Raw genomic sequence first — 21,647 nt, 5'->3', positions numbered from 1 at the left:
CCCAGAATTTTCCTTTACTGTAAGCAACATGCGTAAGTCATGTCAAGTTTATAGTTACACTTTATTTCGACGGTCCACTTTATGGCGCTTTTCCACTGCATGATACGCCTCAGTACGGCCCACTTTTTGGGGGTTTCTTCCTAGTACCTGGTACTTTTTTAGTACCAGCTCAGTTGAGGTTCCAAGCGAGCCGCACCGAGACTAAAATGTGTCGTGTACACACTGCAGATCACTAATTTGGTCAGAGAGGATCTTCACTGCAGCGTCATTGGATTTGCGACACGAGACACCAAACCCGCCGGATTTAAATAGTCAGCAACAGCCACCGCAGGATCATTTGTACGCACAAGTTTTTTAAACGACTTGCTTTAAACGACCGTCGCAAGCAACCTGAAAAAAGAAATATCTGTTTCGTGGCCAGTAGACGAGGTGGCGGCACAACTATAATGATCAGTCTATAATCCCACCCATAGGCACCGATTTATGTTTCTGCCGGTGCCCACACTCCATACACAAAAAGTGGTGAGGACATGTCCCACCCGCAAGTTACGCCTATGTTACCAACCAAACAAAAGCACATTCTCTCCATGAGTGTTGTCGCTCTGAGAGTCACGCTCTCGCTGATATCTGATGATCCGTAACAGTTCACTAAATAAAATAATTCAATAAATACCGATTTACAATAAGCACTTAACTCAAAAATAACCATTAAATCATAAAATTCCTTGAGAACTGGCTGACTAAAATCAGCTTGAAAATGCTATCTCATGAAATAAAGGTGAATCCGTAATTTCTTTACAATTGAAAGGTACACGTGTTATTTCGTCAGTCAATCGTGAAAGTCTGGTGGTTGAAAGCTTTTGGCAACATTAAATCCAGGAGAGAAGAACATTCTAGAGAAAGAGCAAGTAGAGATTTTGTGTTTGAGCATGCACACGTAATATCTGAGCGAGAGCAGACAAGAGCCTGAGACTGTATATTTGAGAACGAGCGTCCAGTTCTGTGCGAGAGTGAAGGAGATCCGCCTGCGAGTTGAGAGATTTGTGCTCGCGCATTACTTGGATGCAATCTCGGCATTTGTCATTAAAATAACGCCATAGAAACGGCCTCAAATAAACTATAAAAAGGTGAAGATAATCATGTCTGAAAACTGCAATAGATTTTTTTATTGGTTAAAATCAATACAATATATCTCGTATTTTTCTGTGGGTGCTTGACCATGAGATCGCCGCCTATGATCACTTAGAAGCGGTGCTAAACTGCAGTGGAAAAGCAAACCGAGCCAAAAATGAAGAGAGCCGAGCTGAGCCCAGTCGTGCCGAGCCGAACCACGCAGTGGAAAAGTGCATTTAGACGTTCTACTAACTGTAAGTAAATCACAACTACATGTCAACTAACTCTCATTAGAGTATTAGTAGACTGTAAGTAGACTGTTAGGTTAGGGTAATGTGTTAGGGTTCAGGTTAGTAGAATAATTTGACATGTAATTGTAAAGTTGCTTATAGTGAGTAAAATGTCTGTTGAGGATCATCAAAATAAAGTGTTAGCAGATATTAAACAGTCTACTCATACTCTAATGACTTGTAGTTCACATGTAGTTGCAAAGTAACTTCTGGTTAGTAGAATGTCTAAAGTGAACCATCGAAATAGTTGCCATAGTTTATTTGTTGAGCACTTTAGAATATAAACTGTTTAAAAGCATCTTAACAGAAGATGTATGTATCATATATGCACAAAACAGCGTAATTATTTTGATTAATGCCAATATTATTTGAGGTTCAGAGGAATGATATTGCTGTCAGTGAAGAGTCTGATCAGAGCAGCATCTAAAACTTCTCTAGGCCGACAGAGCTGATGATATTGATCAAACTGCTGTCTGAGATTATTGTTATGTTGAGGGTCTAAACACTGTCAAACTGTGGTGCAGTGAAGGTGAACTCAGGTCTGCAGGTGTAGTTTTAATAATAGTATTGATCTAATATTAACTGGAGTATGTTTTTCTGGCTGCCTCTGGAATCTCACTCTCTATTCAGAGCCATTTGCTCTTTATGCATAGAATATGATTGCAGAAAAAAATACATGTTTTTAATGAATATTGATGGATCAATACATTTTGTGGGAAAATAAATAATTGAAGTGGTTTGTTTTGGTAAAACATCTTCTACATGTATGAGGCGGCAATAACCTTTAAGCCTTTTACCCCCGACTATCCAAATTATGGGTTAAAAAAATTAAAAAAAACGTATTGCCGCCTCATACAGTTATAATAACATTTAAAAGTCTCATCAGGATGGGGCAAAAGGTCCCCAGTATTGATACAAATACTTTAGCAGTAAAGTAGTGTTTTGCATAATATCTAAGTTAGTACTTGTTCAAAACCATCACTTTAGTTCTGTTTATTTTAATAAATAAAAATGCATTTTTGTTTAATAATATACTGTCATTAAAATTAAACTGTTCATTATATAAAAACACAGAAAACATATTTAAAAACTAAAGATTCTGAAAGCTTTGAATGAGATCCCATAAAAAATGATATTGGCTTTACAGTAGTAAGTAGTAACAATTAGGGCTGCCGCGATAACCGCAATATCGCAGTACCGCGCTTCTGACAAGCCAACCGCAGAGGAATTCAAGTAACCGCAGCAACCGCGATATTCGCGTGTTTTCTTTTTTCATAAGGCAATACCCTTCTTGTTTTGTTCATGTGTATTGAATGTTAAATAAGTTAATGATAATAAGACGTGGTGATCATGGTTTTATTATGGTGATTTGTACAGAGGCTTCGTGGAGTTGCACTTAAGCCTAAACAGACAGTGAATGAGAGAGATCGACTGAGCGCGTGTGATTACCTGCGTCTGTTTTTGAGGTCAAGTCATATTCGTGAAAAGGTTGCTGTGTCCCAGGAAAGTTAAATATTTGTCCTGTCATCCTTTTAACGTTTAAAATAAAGGGTATTTCAGGGCTCGAAATTAACTTTTTTACTTGGTAGCACTGGTGCTCCCAACTTCAAAAAGTTAGGAGCACCAGCAAAAATTTAGGAGCACCCACCAAAAATTAAGGAGCACCACAACTACAAATTATATATTAACAGATTTTATTTCATCCTGTGGCCAAGATTTGAAATTTGGTCTTCTGGCTCTATATCATCTCACCCCGATGATATTGGCACATGATTTGTCATTTGACATAAATTTAGTGAAGGCAAGCTCTTCTTTGGCGATGGTGTATGCGGTGTTATGTTCATAGACAGTATGGTTATATTTGAAGTATCCTGCTGATTAAAAGCCTTAATAATCGAACCTGATGAACCTGATTTGTTTGCCACACACCTGTCCCTGCATTTTTTTGCTGGGCACTTGGCACTCTATTGCTATTAATATGCTGTATTAATCTTTGTTAATCTTAGTTAATAAAAATACAGCTGTTCATTGTTCATTAATGTTACTTCACAGTGCATTAACTATGTTAAAAAAAATATAAAAAAATCAATAATGTATAGGCTATTAGTAGCCCAAATGTTGAAATTAACATTAACAATGGTTAACAAATTAACAAAGTGCAGTTTTTTTTAATAGTAGGCTACAACTGTGTTAACTAGAATTTAATAAGTGGAACATTATTGTAAAGTGGTACCGATTTGTTATACACCGATTCAGACGTCTCGTGAGTGTGTTGGACAGATCAGTTGTTTTAACCATTCATTAAAGTGAATCGGTTTAAATGAGTCATTAGTTTGCGAATCGGAGTGTCATTAGTGGAAGTGTAGCATACGGCAAGCGTTGTGTGATTATCCCGGTAGTTTATTTTTTTGCACAATTCACACTCCACGGTAATTTAGGAGAAAAAAAATCTCCGAATGCTCCACGTGAAACTTCGGTCTTCCGCCCTTTTTCTATCGTGTCAAATGATTTTGATTAATATGCGCGAGGGAGAGAGAGCAAGACAGCGCTCGTGTTGTTTGAAGACGTGAGAGTGAGCGCGCGCGGCCGGGCCCAGCAAACAATTTTACGTTCTGGGAACGTTCTGGGAACGTTAGTTTTTGGTTCCCAGAACGTTCTGGGAACGTTCCCAATAACGTTCCCTATTGGTTAGCCAGGAAAGTTTTCTTTACGTAAATAGAACGTTCCCTTTAGGTTAGGGGAACGTTCCCAGAACGTTCCGAGTAGGTTCCCAAAACGTTCCCAGAACGTTCCGAGTAGGTTCCCAAAACGTTCCCAGAACGTTCCCTTAACCTAAGCACATTTCAGGAATTTTACGAGAAGGTTCCCAGAACGTTCCCGGTAGGTTCCCAGTAGGTTCCCAGAACGTTCCCGGTAGGTTCCCAGAACGTTCCCCTAACCTAAGCACATTTCAGGAATTTTACAACAAGGTTCCCAGAACGTTCCGGGTAGGTTCTCAGAACGTTTCCTTAACCTCTACTGATGTCTATACATAAATAATCAGTCAACAAACCAATACTTCTACATAGTTTATGTTCACAAGAATAAAGTTCTCTGAAGGTTCCCAGAACGTTCTCCTAACCTATACATTATGATGTCTGTACATTAATAATCAGTAAACAATTAAGCCATACTCTGCATAGTTTATTGTTCACAAAACATAAGAATAAGGTTCTCTGAAGGTTCCCAGAACATTTGTTGGTACATTAATAATTAGTCAACAAGCCACTACTTATACATAGTTTACTATAGTACAAAAAATTATATTTTTCTTTTTGTACATAAGAATCTTATGAACCATGAATATACATATAAAATGACTCGCATTTAAAGAAATTATCTCAATCTCTGAAATGGGAAATTAACATTTTATTTTAAACAACAAACAATTTATAGGTATGGAAAGGTGTAAAACCTAAAACTGAAAATGTGCGGTGAACAAAAAACTTGAAACTTCTCCATCTTCACTTCCCCATCAGCTGCAAAACAAAAACAAGGGGGGGGGGACAAGTTAGAGCAATTATATTATAATAGAAAACATTATATAATGCTTTTAACTTGCCCTAGTTTTAACTTTAAAAAAAAATAATAAAAATGATACTTCTATGAAACTACTGAAGTCACCATGCAAGCCTTAAGATATTAATTAATTTGCCCTGCATTAATTTAATTGCAGATTACTGCATAAGTGACGTCCATTGAAGATAATAAACTAGGATATATACATAGGAATATAACTACTACTACTTAATATACTATGAGGATTATACACTACTTTTTACACTCATCTAGTAATTATACTTTCTAAAGTTAAAAGTTTAGATTTTATTAAAACTAATATCAAAACTTTATTTTGTATGAGGTACATTGAATCATTGAAAACTAAAACAAAACTAACACAATTACATACCATTTTAAATGCCTGTGTGGGGCAAATTTCAGGACCATAGATATCAGGTCTTCGATGTCAGTGGCCTTAGTCTTGTAGACCTTCTGCATTGCCCCTAGATGTAGGAATAAAAGTGTGTAAACATTGTAGCCATTTGAGATATGGTATTATTCGAAAATGTACATTGGGACAAGAACAATTTTCCAAAGCGCAATTTTTTTTGAATTGAAACAAAAAAATAATTGGCTATAATTAGAGAAAACCACTGATAACTTGCCTATGATTACACTGCAAATGTTGAGCTTCAGGAAGGGCAGTTTGCCTTTTTTGCCTTTCAGGCTGTAGGCACCCAACACTTCATTGGTTGCAACCCTGCGCATTATTTTGCGCAAGGTTGCACCCGCGTTCACTCCTCCAAGGGACCGAAGATAATTTGTCTGAAAGAAAGAAAGAAAGAAAGAAAGAAAGAAAGAAAGAAAGAAAGAAAGAAAGAAAAGAGAAAGAAATTTCATTCATTTTTTCATTTACTCAGTTAGCCAGTAATCATAATGACTCAGTTAGCCAAAAATCAGATATGCAGAAGCAGCTGGAAAACCAAGAATGTGCAGGACACAGATAATTTTTCTGTGGGTAGAACAGTATAGCATGAGTTCTGAGTTTGTTATGGCCAAGAAAAAAACAACTTTATAGTAATAAAAGTATCCTGCATTAAGGTTTGCGTGCCACCTGCTTTGAGTTGAATCACATTATATTTTGTTATAATTTGTTTTGACATCCATTTGTTGCATCAAGGTCACTACTATTTGTACCAGGTTGTAAATAGAGCTATTCTCATTTGGAAAAAAATCTGGTAATAGATTTGAGTGTCTTGCATAAGTATTACCATCTTGGCCCTTTTTTCCTTGCTTTCTAATTCCTGGTCAAGAGTCTGCAGCTCCTCAACAGTTTGGCATGGCCCCTTTTCCAGGAATTCCCCATCCTCCTCCGTCACTGTTACGGCTACTGCAGCCAGTAGCTGCCTCTGCATGGCCAGGATGTCCTGCTGGTTTTCAACAATTTCTTGAAGTCTTTGTAAGACTTTTGTGCGATAGCCTGTGAAGCAATATTGCAGTGTTAAAAAATGTGCAGTATTACTGTAGTGTTAAAAAACAAAATTGGACTTACTCTTTGTCCCAGAGTCAGAACACTGGGGCTCTTCTACAAGAAGCTTTGAAGCAACTGTGGCATAAAACAAAATTTTGCCATCTATAATTATTAATAGTCACAATAAATATAATATTCTGAATTTCAATATATAATATTCTGAATTTTAGAATAGAAATTTAGAAACATACCTTCAAGGGGCCGTGACATGCTTTGCAGGTGGGACTCCTGCAGCGATTCCTCTGCTGTATAAACACATAAAAAGAATATGCATTTTCAAAACGGGTTTTCAAGGGCCACTCTTCAAAGTTTAGCTCCAACCTTAATCTAGCAGACCTGATTAAGCTAATCAATGTTGATTAATTTAATAATTTAATTATTGAAATTTATTTATAATTGAAGGAAGTTTAGTTTAATCAAGGTTGAAGCTAAACTCTGCAGGAAAGTGGAAATCAAAAGCCACATTAACCCCCAGTTTCAAAGACAAGGCTTATGTCTAGTCCTAGATTAAATTTTAAATCTAAGCTATTTCAACTGAAAGAAACGTGCACTGACTGATCATCTTGTTTTTTCTTAAGTGACCTATGAACTATGAACCTAATCCTGGCTTAGGCTAAGCCCTGTCTGTGAAACCAGGTCATATAGATTCAGCATTAATGAATGAGTCACAGGTTATAATTAAACATGAAAATAAAAAAATATATACTTACATTGTTGAGAAAGATAACTGGAAATATCTTCTTTTTTGATGAGAGAGAGAGAGAGAGTGAGAGAGAGAGATTCATTCATTCATTCATTCATTTGGGAAGATGTGTTTGCTCATAAAAGCATACTTGTATATTATACAAACCCTTGTCCAGAGGATGAATATTGGAGATTGATGAATCTGTAAATACAAAATTGAATGGCTGATAAATGGAGACATTGGGTAATAGTCATCTGGGCCATACTGTAATTGAGGGTACATCTTAGGTCTGTGAGATCATTTTGATTCTCATCATTCTCAATGCATACTTTATAGAAATGTATACCAATCACTTCTCTAAATGTGGAAAATGTGGATGTTTACTGTTAAATTAGGACAATACCCTCCAAAAAATTAATAGTCACACATAATTTGTATTACGTGATATGTTCTCAAGAAGCCCATTGATGAAAGACTAGATGTCATGTCTTCTCTCTTTTCTGAAATATTGCTTAATATAGCAAAAATGTGTCTAGACTGTTACACAAATATAATTACAGCAAATTGTTAACAAGTTGACTAAAACGTATACCCGTAAAAATAAACGTCCCATACGCTTAGTAGCTCTAGGTGTCTATGTAAAAACAGTCAGTAACATAGTAGACCAGTAACATAGTTGACCAGAAATATATATTTTTATATGCTTTTTGAAACTCACTCACTGTGTTAACAACTTACATTTTGGTGGATGAGGTTTTGACACATCTTTTTTCTTTTTTGGTAAAACTCTTCCATCATCTGAAAAGGAAACATGCTTCAAAATAGAGTTCACAAATTGTCATTACTCATTTATTATTACATTGGCTTCCTGTTTTTTTGTTGTTGTTGTTTTGTTTTCAGTGGATATATAAAAATTTTTTTAGTGATTTGAATAGTTACCCTCTGAGGAAGAATCCATTTCAGAGACAAATCTTTGTGTCTTTTTGTGTGCCCTCTTTTTTTCAACTTTGGAGCAGTCTTCAGTTTCCACATTTGAGGTCTCCGCTACTCGCCGGCATTTCTGAAGACCTTTAGTGTAAGAGTCTGGAAAATATGATAAATATTGAAAAATATTAGAGATAGTATAATAGTATATTCATTTAAATATTGTAAAAACTACATTACCTGTCCTTAACCAGACTTTTTTTAATGGACATCGCCTCCACTTTGCCTTGTCTGGCAGAGTGCAGTTTTTAACAAGTTTTCTTGTATTGGTAAATGTCCAGTAACAGAATATTCCCTGAAAAAAAAGAAAGAAAAAGATTTACCATTCTTGAACTGATTTAGTAATGTACAGTAAATTAATGTAAAACGTATTGAAAACAAAACAATACCTCTTCGGTTTCCTCCAACCATGAAGTTGGAATAACTTCAACCGCATTATCCTCACCAAATTCCACAACTGCAAAACTTTTTTTGTTCATCTGTTGAGATAAAAATACACAAAAGGAAATGTTTAATAAAGATAATTTACACAGTGTATTATATTTATCCAATAACTTATTGCTTATAATAACCTTCACTGTTTAACCTCCTTTGTTTCTCTGAATGTCCTTAAATGGTGAATTAACAGTAGATCTTAACATTGAAGCATTGGATGTGTGTGTGTGTATGTGTGTGTGTGTGTGAGTGTGTGTGTTTGTGCGCGCGTGTGTGCGCGTGTGTGTGAGCGTGTGTGAGAGCGTGAGTGCGAGTGAGTGTGTGTGTGTGTGAGTGAGAGAGTGAGAGTGTGTGTGAGTGAGTGAGTGAGTGAGTGAGTGAGTGAGAGTGTGTGTGAGTGAGTGAGTGAGTGAGTGAGTGAGAGTGAGAGTGTGAGTGAGTGAGTAAGAGTGTGTGTGAGTGAGTGAGTGAGTAAGTGAGTGAGTGAGAGTGTGTGTGAGTGAGTGAGTGAGTGAGTGAGTGAGTGAGTGAGTGAGTGAGTGAGAGTGTGTGTGAGTGAGTGAGTGAGTGAGTGAGTGAGTGAGTGAGTGAGTGAGTGAGTGAGTGAGTGAGTGAGTGAGTGAGAGTGTGCCAGCAGCCATATCACCCTGTAGCCCAAGACTGGTTACCCACTGAAGCTAAGCAGGGCTGAGCCTGGTTAGTACCTGGATGGAAGACCTTCTGAGAAAACCAGGTTGCTGCTGGAAGAGGTGTTAGTGAGGCCAGCAGGGGGCGCTCACCCTGTGGTCTGTCTGGGTCCTAACACCCCAGTGTAGTGATGGGGACACTATACTGTCAATGAGCACCGTCCTTCGGATGAGACGTTAAACCGAGGTCCTGACTCTCTGTGGTCATTAAAAATCCCAGGATGTCCTTCGAAAAAGAGTAGGGGTGTAACCCCGGCATCCTGGCCAAATTTGCCCCTTGGCCTCTGTCCATCATGGCCGCCTAATCATCCTCATATACTGATTGGCTTCATCACTGTCTCCTCTCCACCAGTAAGCTGGTGTGTGGTGGGCGTTCTGGCGCAATATGGCTGCCGTCGCATCATCCAAGTGGATGCTGCACATTGGTGGTGGTTGAGGAGATTCCCCCTTTCATGTAAAAAGCGCTTTGAGTAGGCCTGCCTAGAAAAGCGCTATATAAATGTAATGAATTATTATTATTATTATTTGTGAGTGAGTGGGTGAGTGAGAGTGTTGGTGAGTGAGTGAGTGAGTGAGTGAGTGAGTGAGTGAGTGAGTGAGTGAGTGAGTGAGTGAGTGAGTGAGTGAGTGAGTGAGTGAGAGAGAGAGAGTGGGTGAGTGAGAGTGTTGGTGAGTGAGTAAGTGAGAGTGTGAGTGAGTGAGTGTATGTGAGAGAGTGAGTGGGAGTGAGTGAGTGTGTGTGTGTGTGTGTGTGTGTGTGTGTGTGAGAGTGTTAGTGAGTGAGAGTGTGAGTGAGTGAGTGAGTGAGTGAGTGAGTGAGTGAGTGAGTGAGAGTGGGTGAGTGAGAGTGTTGGTGAGTGAGTAAGTGAGAGAGTGAGTGAGTGGGTGAGTGAGAGTGTTGGTGAGTGAGTAAGTGAGAGTGTGAGTGAGTGAGTGTATGTGAGAGAGAGAGAGTGAGTGAGTGAGAGAGTGCGAGTGAGTGAGTGAGTGAGTGAGTGTGTGTGTGTGTGTGTGTGTGTGTGTGTGTGTGTGAGAGAGAGAGAGAGAGTGAGTGAAAGAGAGAGAGTGCGAGTGAGTGAGAAGAGTGAGTGAGTGAGTGAGTAAATCAGTGATAGAGAGTGTGAATAAGTGAGTGAGTGAGTGAGAGAGCGAGTGAGTGAGTGATTGACTGGGGCATTATCTGTGCACATGCAGGATTGCTAAGAAGATAGTCTCTTCTCTTTTTTCCACCATTATAGCTTTTCTTGTCAGTTGCCGTTTTGGTATGAGCTTCATGACAGCATGCCTTAATTGCACTTTGAAGCATCCAAGTATTCTTGAGTCACATGGATCTCTGAAAAGTGATTCTGTTTTCTCAAAAAGCCTGCACAGCAACATCTGGCAACCATCATCCGACTCGCTCTCTTCAATGGCCTCACAGCATTTACCTTGATCAAGTATGAAGGCATTATTAGGCCTTTTGAATTTGGGCTCAGAGGCCTCCACAGACAATGGGGATTTTGACATCTCTTCTAGCCGTTTCACCACTTGAGTAAGTGGCTGCTTTCCTGATCTTACTAGCCGTTTCAGCTTTCCAAGATAATTTTCGAAAGGAAACGCACTGCAATCATCAAGACTGCCATAAGCCATTGCCTCCTCTGGTAAATGCACCATTGAATGTACATTGTACACAATGAAGTGGTCTCCATATAGTTCTCCTGCTTTTCCGACAAAGTATTTCATCAGCTCTTTGCTGTAGCTGTTGTGTTCCACTGCAAGTGTAGGGCAAAGCAGAAGACCCAAGGCAACACTGAAGACCATGAAGTGATCATATAGCTGGTCAGCCAGAATTCCTTTAAGCACGATCTTTCCTGTGTAAACAGCAAACTGCCGCAGTTCCGTTGCCTTCCATCTGTCAACGTCTTCCAAATTTCTAGGTTTCCGGGCAAAACAGCTAGGAATGACCTTTCGAAGTGACAGCAGCCTTTGGGTCACATTGCTTATTTGCTCAGCAGACATTCTCACTTTCCTGTCTCCTCTAACCCACACTGTTATTAGTTTTTTCATTACTCCCAGGCAAGCTTGATGCATGTAATCAATCGGGAATTGTTGTACCATGTCTAGTGGGAGGCTCAGAAAGGGGGACACAAGAGTGTCCTCATTTTCTTGACGTCTAGTCATTTCAGCGCGGAATGTGTCGTTGCTTCGTAAAGTGAGGTTATCAACTTCTTGGTAGGTCACACGTCCATCCACCCATGTACCCTTCTGTGTGCATTTATCACACCCATAGTATCCAGAATATTGTTTGATCTTTTTTACCATGGCTCTTGCGGGTGCGTCACACACAACACATCTGATTTTTATTTCTTTTCCATCCAAACCATTGTCCAAAAGTTCCTGGATGTCCTTTATGGCTTCTTCAGTAAAATCCAAATTTGTTGGTTTGGTGGGACCAAGTGTCAGTGTGACAGGGAAGACACAGACGGGTGGCAGGTGAATGGCACAGAGAATGGGCCAAAGATTTGTTTTGCTGCTTTTAAAAATAGGCAGGCCATCTATATTAAATGATAGCTCCAATGTGCTAACTCCTTCTGTAATCTCTCTTGGATAGCGCTGCAGCTGTTCAAGAAGGCTCTCTCTTAAGTTAAAATGGACACACTCCATTCCTGATTTTGCCACTGATGTAATGAGTCTTGGAGTTTTCAGCAGTGTCCTTGCTGTTGATGGAAGCTCTGGGTGTCCATTTTTTTTAAGTCCTTTCAGGAGATCATCTAGGGCATTATGCTTGATGAGGTGTTTTGTTGCCCATTCTTGTAAAAATGTTGAGAGTGAAGTTTGGGTCACTTTGTTTTCATCCTCGATATCTGAATTGCAGTTTTCCTCTCTGGACACATCGGCCACACTGTCAGGTCCTGAACTGGAGTTCTCCCAACTGACCCCAATTTCTACATCTTCAGAAACACTTGAGATGTCTTCCTCAGTGTAATTTTCTTCATTAATTCTTTCTTGAAGGGTTACTGGATGAACTGATGACTCTTCTCCAATTTCATTACACCTTTCATGCAGTGATCTCCGTGCATATTTCCACTGCCGTGTGTTGCGTTGCCTCTTGGTTTTTGAATCCATTCTAAATCCAAATTATTAGACTTGTTGAAAATGTGGTACTGGCATATTTTGCAATATTTCATTATATCTATTAGCAGCCAGTCTTCAGGTTTTTACATCAAAATGTTATTTGTTAATAGTTGAATTGTCAATTTCCCATATAAATATAAACCATTTCAAGGACATAAACAATAAATTGGTTGGAATACTACTGCTCATGTCTGAAGGCCCTGAAGCATTTCCGGTGGGGCCATTTTTAAATCTCAGGTTTAAAAAAAAAAAAAAAAAAAAAAAAAAAGCATGAACCTTTTAAGTCTAGTGAAAAGGCAACAGTTACACATCACACTTAAAGGGTTAGTTCACCCAAAAATCAAAATGATCTCAGTTTTTACTCACCCTTGTGTTGTTCTAACCCTGTAAGACTTCCATTTATCATCGCATCACAAAATATTATATTTATGATGGAATCTGAGTGCTGGATAAGTCCTCCATAGACATACAAGTGGCTTAAACTTGCTCGATCAGTAAACGTATTAAGACATCGTTTAAAATAGTCCAAGTGACTCCAGTGGCTCAACCATACATTTATCAAGTGACTAGAATACTTTTTCTGCGCCAAAAACAAACAAATATAACAAATTTATTCTAATATCCATTTACTCGTGCTGTGCTTTAAAGCTGTTTACGTAGTCTATCTGCGCAAGCTTCTGGGTTCTACGTCACCACGCAGGTCATGTGTATGACATAGAACCCAGAAGCTTGCGCAGATAGACTACGTAAACAGCTTTGAAGCACAGCACGAGTAAATGGATATTAGAATAAATTTGTTATATTTGTTTGTTTTTGTCGCAGAAAAAGTATTCTTGTCGCTTGATAAAAGGATGGTTGAGCCACTGGAGTCACTTGGACTATTTTAAACAATGTCTTAATACGTTTACTGATCGAGCAAGTTTAAGCCACTTGTATGTCTATGGAGGACCATCATAAATATAATATTTTGTGATGCAATGATAAATGGAAGTCTTACAGGGTTAGAATAACACGAGGGTGAGTAAATACTGAGATCATTTTGATTTTTGGGTGAACTAACCCTTTAATTTGTTTAAATGCGTCTTTTCTTCTCCACCTGTTTTTGTATGACCCTGCTGACCAAATGAGCATTTCACCGTCCAATAGTTATGCCTTAACTGCAATTTAATGCATCCTTCTCATGGGCATTTCATAATTTGTGACTCTTCAGTCTGAGTTAAATCTCTTTTTTGGCTTATTTTATCTGTAAAAAAAAAAAAAAACACGTGTATATTGCTAGTTGCTTAGTATCCATCCTTCTCTGCTGCAATCCAGGGGCGTTTTTCGGAAATCTAAATTCTTTGATTTCCGAGAGCAAGTTTTGGGCCTGAGAGAACATCCAACCACTGAAAAACATGCTCCTTATTTTAATTTGAACATTTTATTCGCGTGAATAAGAAAATGAATCACACAATTGCCTTAAAAATGCCCTCCTGCCATAGTTTTGAATGTGCGTGCGGACTAACCGTCTGAGGGCCAAACACATCACTTCCTTACATCTACAAATAGCTGTTGAAATGGTCTATAAACATAACAGTTTTCTTAAATATATGAATGCATGTTTATTTAAACCAACATTACTGAGACCACCTTAACATGAATATAAAGAATATTACTTACCCTGAATGTGGCAAGACAAAAATGTGAAGGAGGTGGGGAGACGTGGAGGTGGGGAAGATGATGCAAAAACTATTACATGAAAAAAAAAACATATATAATAATATATTACTCATAAAAATTAAAGTATTCAACATTACAAATGCTGTATGCATGCTGTAAATTATGCTTTTGTGAATATCAAAGGAGAAAAGAGAAATAGGAGTGAGATGTCTGTATAAATTCAAATGTTTTCAGTTCCAACAGTGAATATTAATTAATTTAAAATTATGACAAAACTGGCAAATCAGAGATGCAGAATTCCATTCTATTCATTCTTTTTTTTTTAAGAATAGTCTCTTTAATGACTTCTTTAAGACATTAATAACATGCTGAATGATGTTGCTTTTGATTGATCTTAACCCAAATACTGAGAGGTATCTGATAATCAGTCAAAATAAATACTCACCAAGCCAAAGATGCTCTTGTGGTGTGGCTCTTAGAAGAGCCTTTGGGGTGTATGTAGCTGCTGTTGACAAACAAAAGAGGGAAAAGACCAAATATGAGTAAAATATGTCTGTACAAATTTAAAGGTTTTCAGTTCCATCAGTGATTATTGATTCATTAATGTGTTATGACGAAACTGGCAAATCAGATATGTAGGATTCCATTCTATTAATTAATTTATTTAAATAATGAACCATTTAATGTATTCATTAAGATTATAATATGCCACATTAAGTAGCTTTAATTTATATATTGATCAATTAGCATATGATGAATGTGGCAAATTTGAGTTGTAGGTTGACTTCTAATACTTACAACGATCAATGGCAATTGACACTGAGAAAAAAAAGAGAGAGAAGAGAATAAATTATTTGCTTTGTAGCCTGTACATTCTCAAAGTTTCTCAAAGACTCTGATGAATAGGCCTACATAATCCACATTAAGATGCATTATACATAACAATTGTGTTAAGTTTCATAATTTATTTATAGTAAAGTTTCTATTAGAATGTATTATTTTATTATTGTTCATATAACTGTTTTATTATGTTTGTATATAACGTTATTACGTATATATTTTATTTGTATTTGATAACCTGTTTCAAAAACGTTCATGCCAAAAGCCCCTTTGAATTGAATTGAAAATTTAATTGAGAAAGAGAGCTCGCAGTCAAACCTGTGACCACGCACTATTTTCCATACAAATTAAAGATATTGTGAAGCACTGTATAACTATTCTCGTTTCAAGGAATATTATGACAATTCTCAAACGGAGCGTATTGGCTCCATCGGCAATGACGTTGTCACAGATTCAACCAACGTCTTCTCACTGACGTCACTCACTTCTAAAACTTGTCTTCCGCCCCTATGAGTACCTGGTCCACGCCTATGGTCCACGCATCCACGTCAGTCAGTCGCAAAGGAACTAGCTAGCTATGCCTGCAATATGTTGTGTGGTGGGGTGCAACAATAAAATAGGAGACCCCACAATATTATTTTACAGGTTACTTCAGCACGAAAAGACGCCATCAAGAGGGCAGACTGGACACCAAATGCAAACACTCGTCTGTGCAGTGCTCATTTTTTCTGTGGTGAGTGGATGTAAATAACGTTTACGCTAACCCTCGCTATCGCGACCAGATTATTTAACGTTAGCCCCCTTGTGCTGAGTGACATGCTAGAAAACAGCTAGAAGCAAGTAATTAACGTTAGTCTAGATAGCCTTGAGTTGTTAGGCTAAGTTAGCTGCTGTTTAAAATAACACTTAACGTTACCTTTCTGTGGCAAGGGGGGCCTACTATAACGTTAGCGAAGTTTTTGACGGGAGATAGGCTCGGGAGACCGGTGTGGGTCAAGTGCAAATGACAAACACCTGTGTCTTGTTTAGTGCGTGAGAGACCGGGGGGATCGCTGTCAGAATTGGTATTTAAACTTTGCTGCTGCGCTAACTGTTACTTCGTTTTGTTGTTTCTTTTCGCAATGTAATGTAACGTTGTTTGTGTGAGATGTGGTACATTTACTGAAAAAAGTCCAGTTTTTATAGTAATTAGTTTAATGAGTGAAAAAAAGAGGCTATTATTTTAATGGAGAAAAACGAAATGTTCCCTCAGACCGTTTGCGGTTATAATTACTTATTATAATTACATTTCATTACTTTTTGTCTTCATAGTTTTAAATGTAATTTACTTTTGTTGTCGGACCATACTTTTAAAAAGTAATTTAACGAAATTGGTTAAGTAAAAAGTAACTCACCTCAGAAAACCGCAGTTGATGATGGGACGTCACTCAAAGGGTAGACGGGTTGTGTGCGCGCGGTGGGAGACCCCAGCTTCGCTGCCCGGTTTCGCGGGCTTGGCACGCGATTAATAACTTAAATATTGTGGGATATATATATATATATATATATATATATATATATATATATATATATATATATATATATATATATATATATATATGTATTATATATATATATATATATATATGTATTATATATATATTATATTTATATATTATATATATATATATATATATATATAATGTGTGTATGCACATAATATAATGACACACCGCTTTACCTTGGCATTAAACGTCAAACAAATTTGGGGTTTTCTAACTGCGGTGTTTGTGTTTGAATATACTTTATTCAAAGCAATGTTACCAAAAATATAAGTCATATAATTTTTTTTCTTTTTCCTTGCAGGTTTGAGAGTCCCACATTGTTAATATAATTGAAATTGAGCAACCCTATGTGGCGATACGCACGCGAGCAGGCATTAAAGGGATACTCTACCAAAAAATGAAAATTGTCATCATATACTCACCCTGATGTTGTTTCAAACCTGTATGAATTTATTTCTTCTGCTGAACACAAAGGAAGATTATTAGAAGAAGTTCAGTAATCAGACCGTTTTAGATACCATTGACTTCCATAGTAAAAATAAAAAATATATAGGCTATACCATGGAAGTGAACTGTCTGGTTACTGACATTCTTCTAAATATCTTCCTTTCTGTTCAGCAGAAGAAAGAAATGCATACAGGTTTGATACAACATGAGGGTAATTATAATTAGAGAATTTTCATTTTTTGGTAGAGTATCCCTTTAAGGCAATGGATGAAGATGAGCCAGCTAGCCGCGCTGAACGTAGAGTTGATGGTTGAGACTGAGGTAAACAGTGTACTAAGAAACACATTACAGAAATAATTTACAAAATGATAACAATCATGAGTAGTTTACGCTTTACTTTGTTCAATGTTTCTTTGTGCTTGAAATAATCCATAAGATCACACATGTCAGACAAGTACCAGGTGCATCCATATGTTTATTGATATTTATTGTGTAAATGTATTGTTTTTTGTTGAATGAAGCGTTTGGTTCAGTACATTTTGGTGGTGCATTTATTTAAAATAAACCGTCAATTGGGTAAAGTTATTGCTGACATTGAGTGAATTATGTCACTTTAAAGTCATCATTAATAACATCAACAATAATGTTAAAAGTGTTTAGAAGTGCAAAGGCACCCAAAAACTGCCCTGTTGTGCAATTAAAGTATCTGCCTTCATTTTACCTGAAGATTAGTTCATAAAAAATGGTTTATATTATTTGAATGTATAAGTCTGTAAACATCATACATGTTTTACCCATCTTCTTTTCTAGTGAGATGTGCATTGGGAAACCATAATTCTCTTCAATGGCTTCACAAAATTCCAACTGAAAATTTACTGAACAAAAAGTGAAGTAGCAAAGGTCAGTAACCTTTCACCTGTCAGTGTCCCTTAATAATAAATTATTTTAGAAAAGTGTAACCTGGTCCACTTTAGACTTTCTACTTACTATATTTAACTTTGTAACTACATGTCAACTACTTCTCAATAATTTGCAACTACATGTCTTCTAACTCTCAGAATAAATGCTGTAGGTTAAGGGTTAGTAGAATAAGTTGACATATACTTGCAAAGTTTATTAAAGGTAGTATGTTGTGGACACATAAAAAAAAAAGTGTTAGAAGATATTAAGCAGACAGTTTACTAATACTCTAATGACTGTTATTGACATGTACTTGCAAATTTATAGCTTTGTCTACCAGCATGAGAGGGTTAATGCCCGACGAGGTGTCCATTGTCAGGTTTTAATGGACGACGGCGAGGCGTGAACTTACAGACGCTCAGCAGAGGACGGTTGCTTCCGCTGAAGTCCATTAAAACCTGTCAATGGACACCTCGTCAGGCATTAACCTGCTTATACCATGGACAAAATCGAAACAAAATCAAAAATAAAAAAAACAAAAAAAACAATTGAAAATGTAAAGTTTATACAAACAATAACTCCCTGGTTACACCTGACAGTTTGACTGGACAGTGGCAGTGTTAACTGCCTGTTGCTATGGTTATATAACTCTTTTACTAGGTGTCCATTATCACTGTCCATTATCACTTTTTAATGGCCACCCTGCAGCCAATCAGAATTGAGTATTCACCCAGACCATGGTATAACATCATTTTTATTCTGTGTGAGTAGAAATGAGAAACGGTAAGAGAAAATTAGGGAAAGAGAACATTTGCTATTGTTTCAGCTACACACAATTATGATGATATTTGAAGAATGCATGCTTTATTCCTTTTCCCCCCTACCCCATTTTTAATACTTTTTACAACTGCGGAGAGAACTAACCACTGCTGAAATAAGAGCGGTTTGTGACACTAAGCATCTTACCCTGTTCAGTGTTAATAATTGTATTTTATGCCTTTATGTGTAGATATGTTTACTATTGTAGTATTACTATTGTACTATTGTTTACTATTGTATACTATTGTATAGACCTTTTGTTTAGCTTAGTTTTATTAATTTCATCTGTACTTATTATTTTTGCAGCTGGTGATCTGCTAAATGTGGAAACCTTTAACAGTTTTTGAAAGACCAAGGGAAGTTGTCAAGAAAAAGACACAGATGAGTAGAAGGTGAATGGGTGGCACAGTTGACTGGGGTATGTACATAATCAGTGACATCTCTGCATAACAGTCCAACAAAAGCTTGTTCACAAGTGTATGCACAACAGATACAAATTATATCTGACAAAGAAGTGTGATCTACATCACTGAGCAGGTGGTGTTTACAGAATGTTTTCATGGAAATATGGGTTGTTAACCAAGCATCTTTGCTACTAGTTAACCCTGACCAGTTAGGTTTTGATCTTTCAAAATGGTTTCTGTCATTTTAACTAAAACCATTAAAGAAGCACTTCACCCGTGGGAACATTAATCTTTATTGAAAGTGGGTTATATATTATGTAGTTGAAATGTAAAATATTTTTTGAACTTGGTGCCTTCTTGACCGAGAAAAGACAAAGTAACTTTAGGTTGCATTTTTGGATGAAAGACTGCAAATCCCACAATGCATCACATTGCACAGCTCCACAAGCCACTCCCACTTATCCAGAACAGCGCATATCAGAGAAATCATCCATCTACTCTACAAAGCTAGCTACCACCAGAGCTTGAAATTTATTTTACACAAAATTAGTTTGCGAACTCATTAGTGAACTACTACTCGTTTGTATTTCCCTCAAAATGGTGAATTCACCCTTTGCAGGGAGCATGATTGACAGGTGATCGGACCAATTATATTTCGCCATCCGTCATTTTGCCCGACAACATTGTCAGAAGAGTTAGTAGCTTAACATGCCTGGATTTGAACTTGAGAAACGGAGTGCACTAACATCTTTCCTCGGTTAAAAATAACAACGTTCGTTCTTATCTTCATTCATGTTTATTTGACACTATAATTGAACTAGAAGGAAGAGATGATCGGCTCACGAGAAGCTGTAACTGATGCTCTACAACGATCTGTCATCTGTCAGCAGTGGCGTAACTTTGCTTTGAAAAGTGGTGGAGACACCGCACAACTCGTTTTGCTATTTGTTTATTTAATAACCGAATAGGCTTAATGGGCTTTAAGCCCAGCTGCACTACTTCCTGAACTTCAGCCTGCTCCTTTGTTTCCTGTCTGTCATTATTAGACAAACTGATTAAATCAGGTGTCTGTTTAGTGTTGCTGTGACTACATAGGCCAGGCACACCTGTATTAATCAGTTTGTCCAATAATGACAGACAGGAAACAAAAGAGCAGGCTGAATTTCAGGAAGTAGTGCAGCTGGGCATAAAGTCTATTGGGGACTGAGTTCAGAGTTGGAAATGCACTTAATTTTCACTTTGTATAGGCTACAACACATTCACAAATGTCTATAAACATCCGAATTGTCTCATTTTATTTAACTTGATTTAGTTGTTTGTTTAATACCAGCAAACGACTAATGGGCCTATGGATAAAACAGTAGATATATACCTTTTATCAGATATGAATGTTTATATGAAAGATGGAGTAGTGGTGACTTTACAAGTGACCACTCCAACCCTTTGAGTCAATTGGAATGATATAGCATGATGTTATGGTTCCCAGTGTTTGCTTGTCTTTATTGTTATAATTTACACTGATAGGTTAATGCAATTCCTTTATGATCTTTTGTGTAGGTAAGGTTTTAAACTTCAGTTCAGTGATGCTGAACAACTCTTCTGTGGTGTATGAGGAGAGGATGTACAAACTGCAAGTAAAGATGGCAAGCCAACCAACCCGACTGTGGCTTTCATCTTTTTTTCAACTGTTCCTGCAAAGGAGACCTGTTACACGGCAGATTCTCTGTAAACTGACAACCAAACAGATGGAGTATCCAGATCTGTTTTTAACTGAACAAGGCATTGATTTCTTCCATTCTTCTACCAAAATTGTATTCCACGACAAGAACAGAAATTAAATGTAATTTAAGTAGCACACATTTTAATAGTTCTTTAATTTCATGTAGCCTACAGCCTAATTTTTGTGTATTTCTTGTCTGTCTAATAGTAAAGTGCTATCTTTTTTTATTTTAAAACTTCATTACAACCTAAATCTGTCCTAATAGCATCACTGTTGTGTTAAGAGAACACTCTTAACTGCCTTCACTACAATTAACACTATAACTGCCTTCAACTGCAAGTCTTGATCATCATGCTTGTGGGCATCTTCTGAAAAAAATAAAAAATCTTAGAGAAATGTTGCAAAAAAGTATTCGATATAATTTCATTCTAGAAATACATTTATATAATATAAGTTTATGTAGTCTTACAATTGATTCCACTTATGTTACAGTACTCATGTGATGGATTCAAAACTGTCAAATTGTCAAGAAGTAACTGCAAATAAATATTAAGGACATTGTGATTATATGCATGAGGATACACCTTTGTGAGGTTTTTAACATATGTTTGTAAATTCTGTTTGAAAATAAAAGTGGTAACAGAGCAGGGGCCTGCTATGATGAACAAAGTGACTGGTTTTGTCAGACATGTGCCATGAAAGTGACATGTACCATGAATCCTGTACCATGAAAGTGGCTTGGCTAGCTGTGTTCATTGCCATACCTTCTCCGGGGCAGGTCATGTTTTGAATTAGAGATCGCAAACTAAAAGTAGCCAGCTAAACCGGCTTCATGGTACAGGCCTCTGAATCAACTCTTAAAATGACTGGTTATTTGCTAAGACAATGTTGATCGCAATGTTGGGGGATCCTTCAAGGAAAATGGTAAAGCAACAC

The 21,647-nt window shown here is 37.2% G+C and overlaps 1 protein-coding gene and 1 long non-coding RNA gene across 2 annotated transcripts; one reads left to right on the top strand and one right to left on the bottom strand.

Moving 5' to 3' along the window:
• Positions 1-4,850: 4,850 nt before the first annotated feature.
• On the bottom strand, positions 4,851-9,749 carry LOC311295930 (uncharacterized protein). The gene is made up of 13 exons (XM_084417492.1): positions 9,283-9,749; positions 8,533-8,622; positions 8,324-8,438; positions 8,099-8,242; positions 7,898-7,957; positions 7,325-7,360; positions 7,185-7,211; positions 6,666-6,719; positions 6,496-6,549; positions 6,215-6,423; positions 5,609-5,768; positions 5,353-5,446; positions 4,851-4,921 (listed from the first exon to the last, which is right to left on the bottom strand). The coding sequence occupies exons 2-13, from the start codon at positions 8,620-8,622 to the stop codon at positions 4,918-4,920; spliced, it is 1,047 nt and encodes a 348-aa protein (XP_084273618.1). The 5' UTR covers positions 9,283-9,749; the 3' UTR covers positions 4,851-4,917.
• Positions 9,750-15,431: 5,682 nt separating this feature from the next.
• On the top strand, positions 15,432-21,371 carry LOC311296519. Its single transcript, XR_014628610.1, has 5 exons — positions 15,432-15,610; positions 16,723-17,189; positions 17,679-17,768; positions 18,894-19,005; positions 20,549-21,371. It is a non-coding gene; the product is annotated as an uncharacterized lncRNA (long non-coding RNA).
• Positions 21,372-21,647: the final 276 nt, after the last annotated feature.

The sequence above is a fragment of the Rutilus rutilus genome (genome assembly GCF_951802725.1).
Source record: "Rutilus rutilus genome assembly, chromosome: 1".
Classification (NCBI taxonomy): domain Eukaryota; kingdom Metazoa; phylum Chordata; class Actinopteri; order Cypriniformes; family Leuciscidae; genus Rutilus; species Rutilus rutilus.
Note: the sequence above shows the minus strand (reverse complement) of the source record. Positions and strands in the feature narration are given on the sequence as shown.

Coding starts and splice junctions, on each gene's coding strand:
- LOC311295930 (XM_084417492.1), bottom strand. CDS start 8,622: ATGAACAAAAAAAGTTTTGCAGTTGTGGAATTTGGTGAGGATAATGCG. Junction 7,361..7,897: donor AAAACCTCATCCACCAAAAT/GTAAGTTGTTAA, acceptor TTGTATTTACAG/ATTCATCAATCTCCAATATT. Junction 5,769..6,214: donor AGGAAAAAAGGGCCAAGATG/GTAATACTTATG, acceptor TCTTTCTTTCAG/ACAAATTATCTTCGGTCCCT.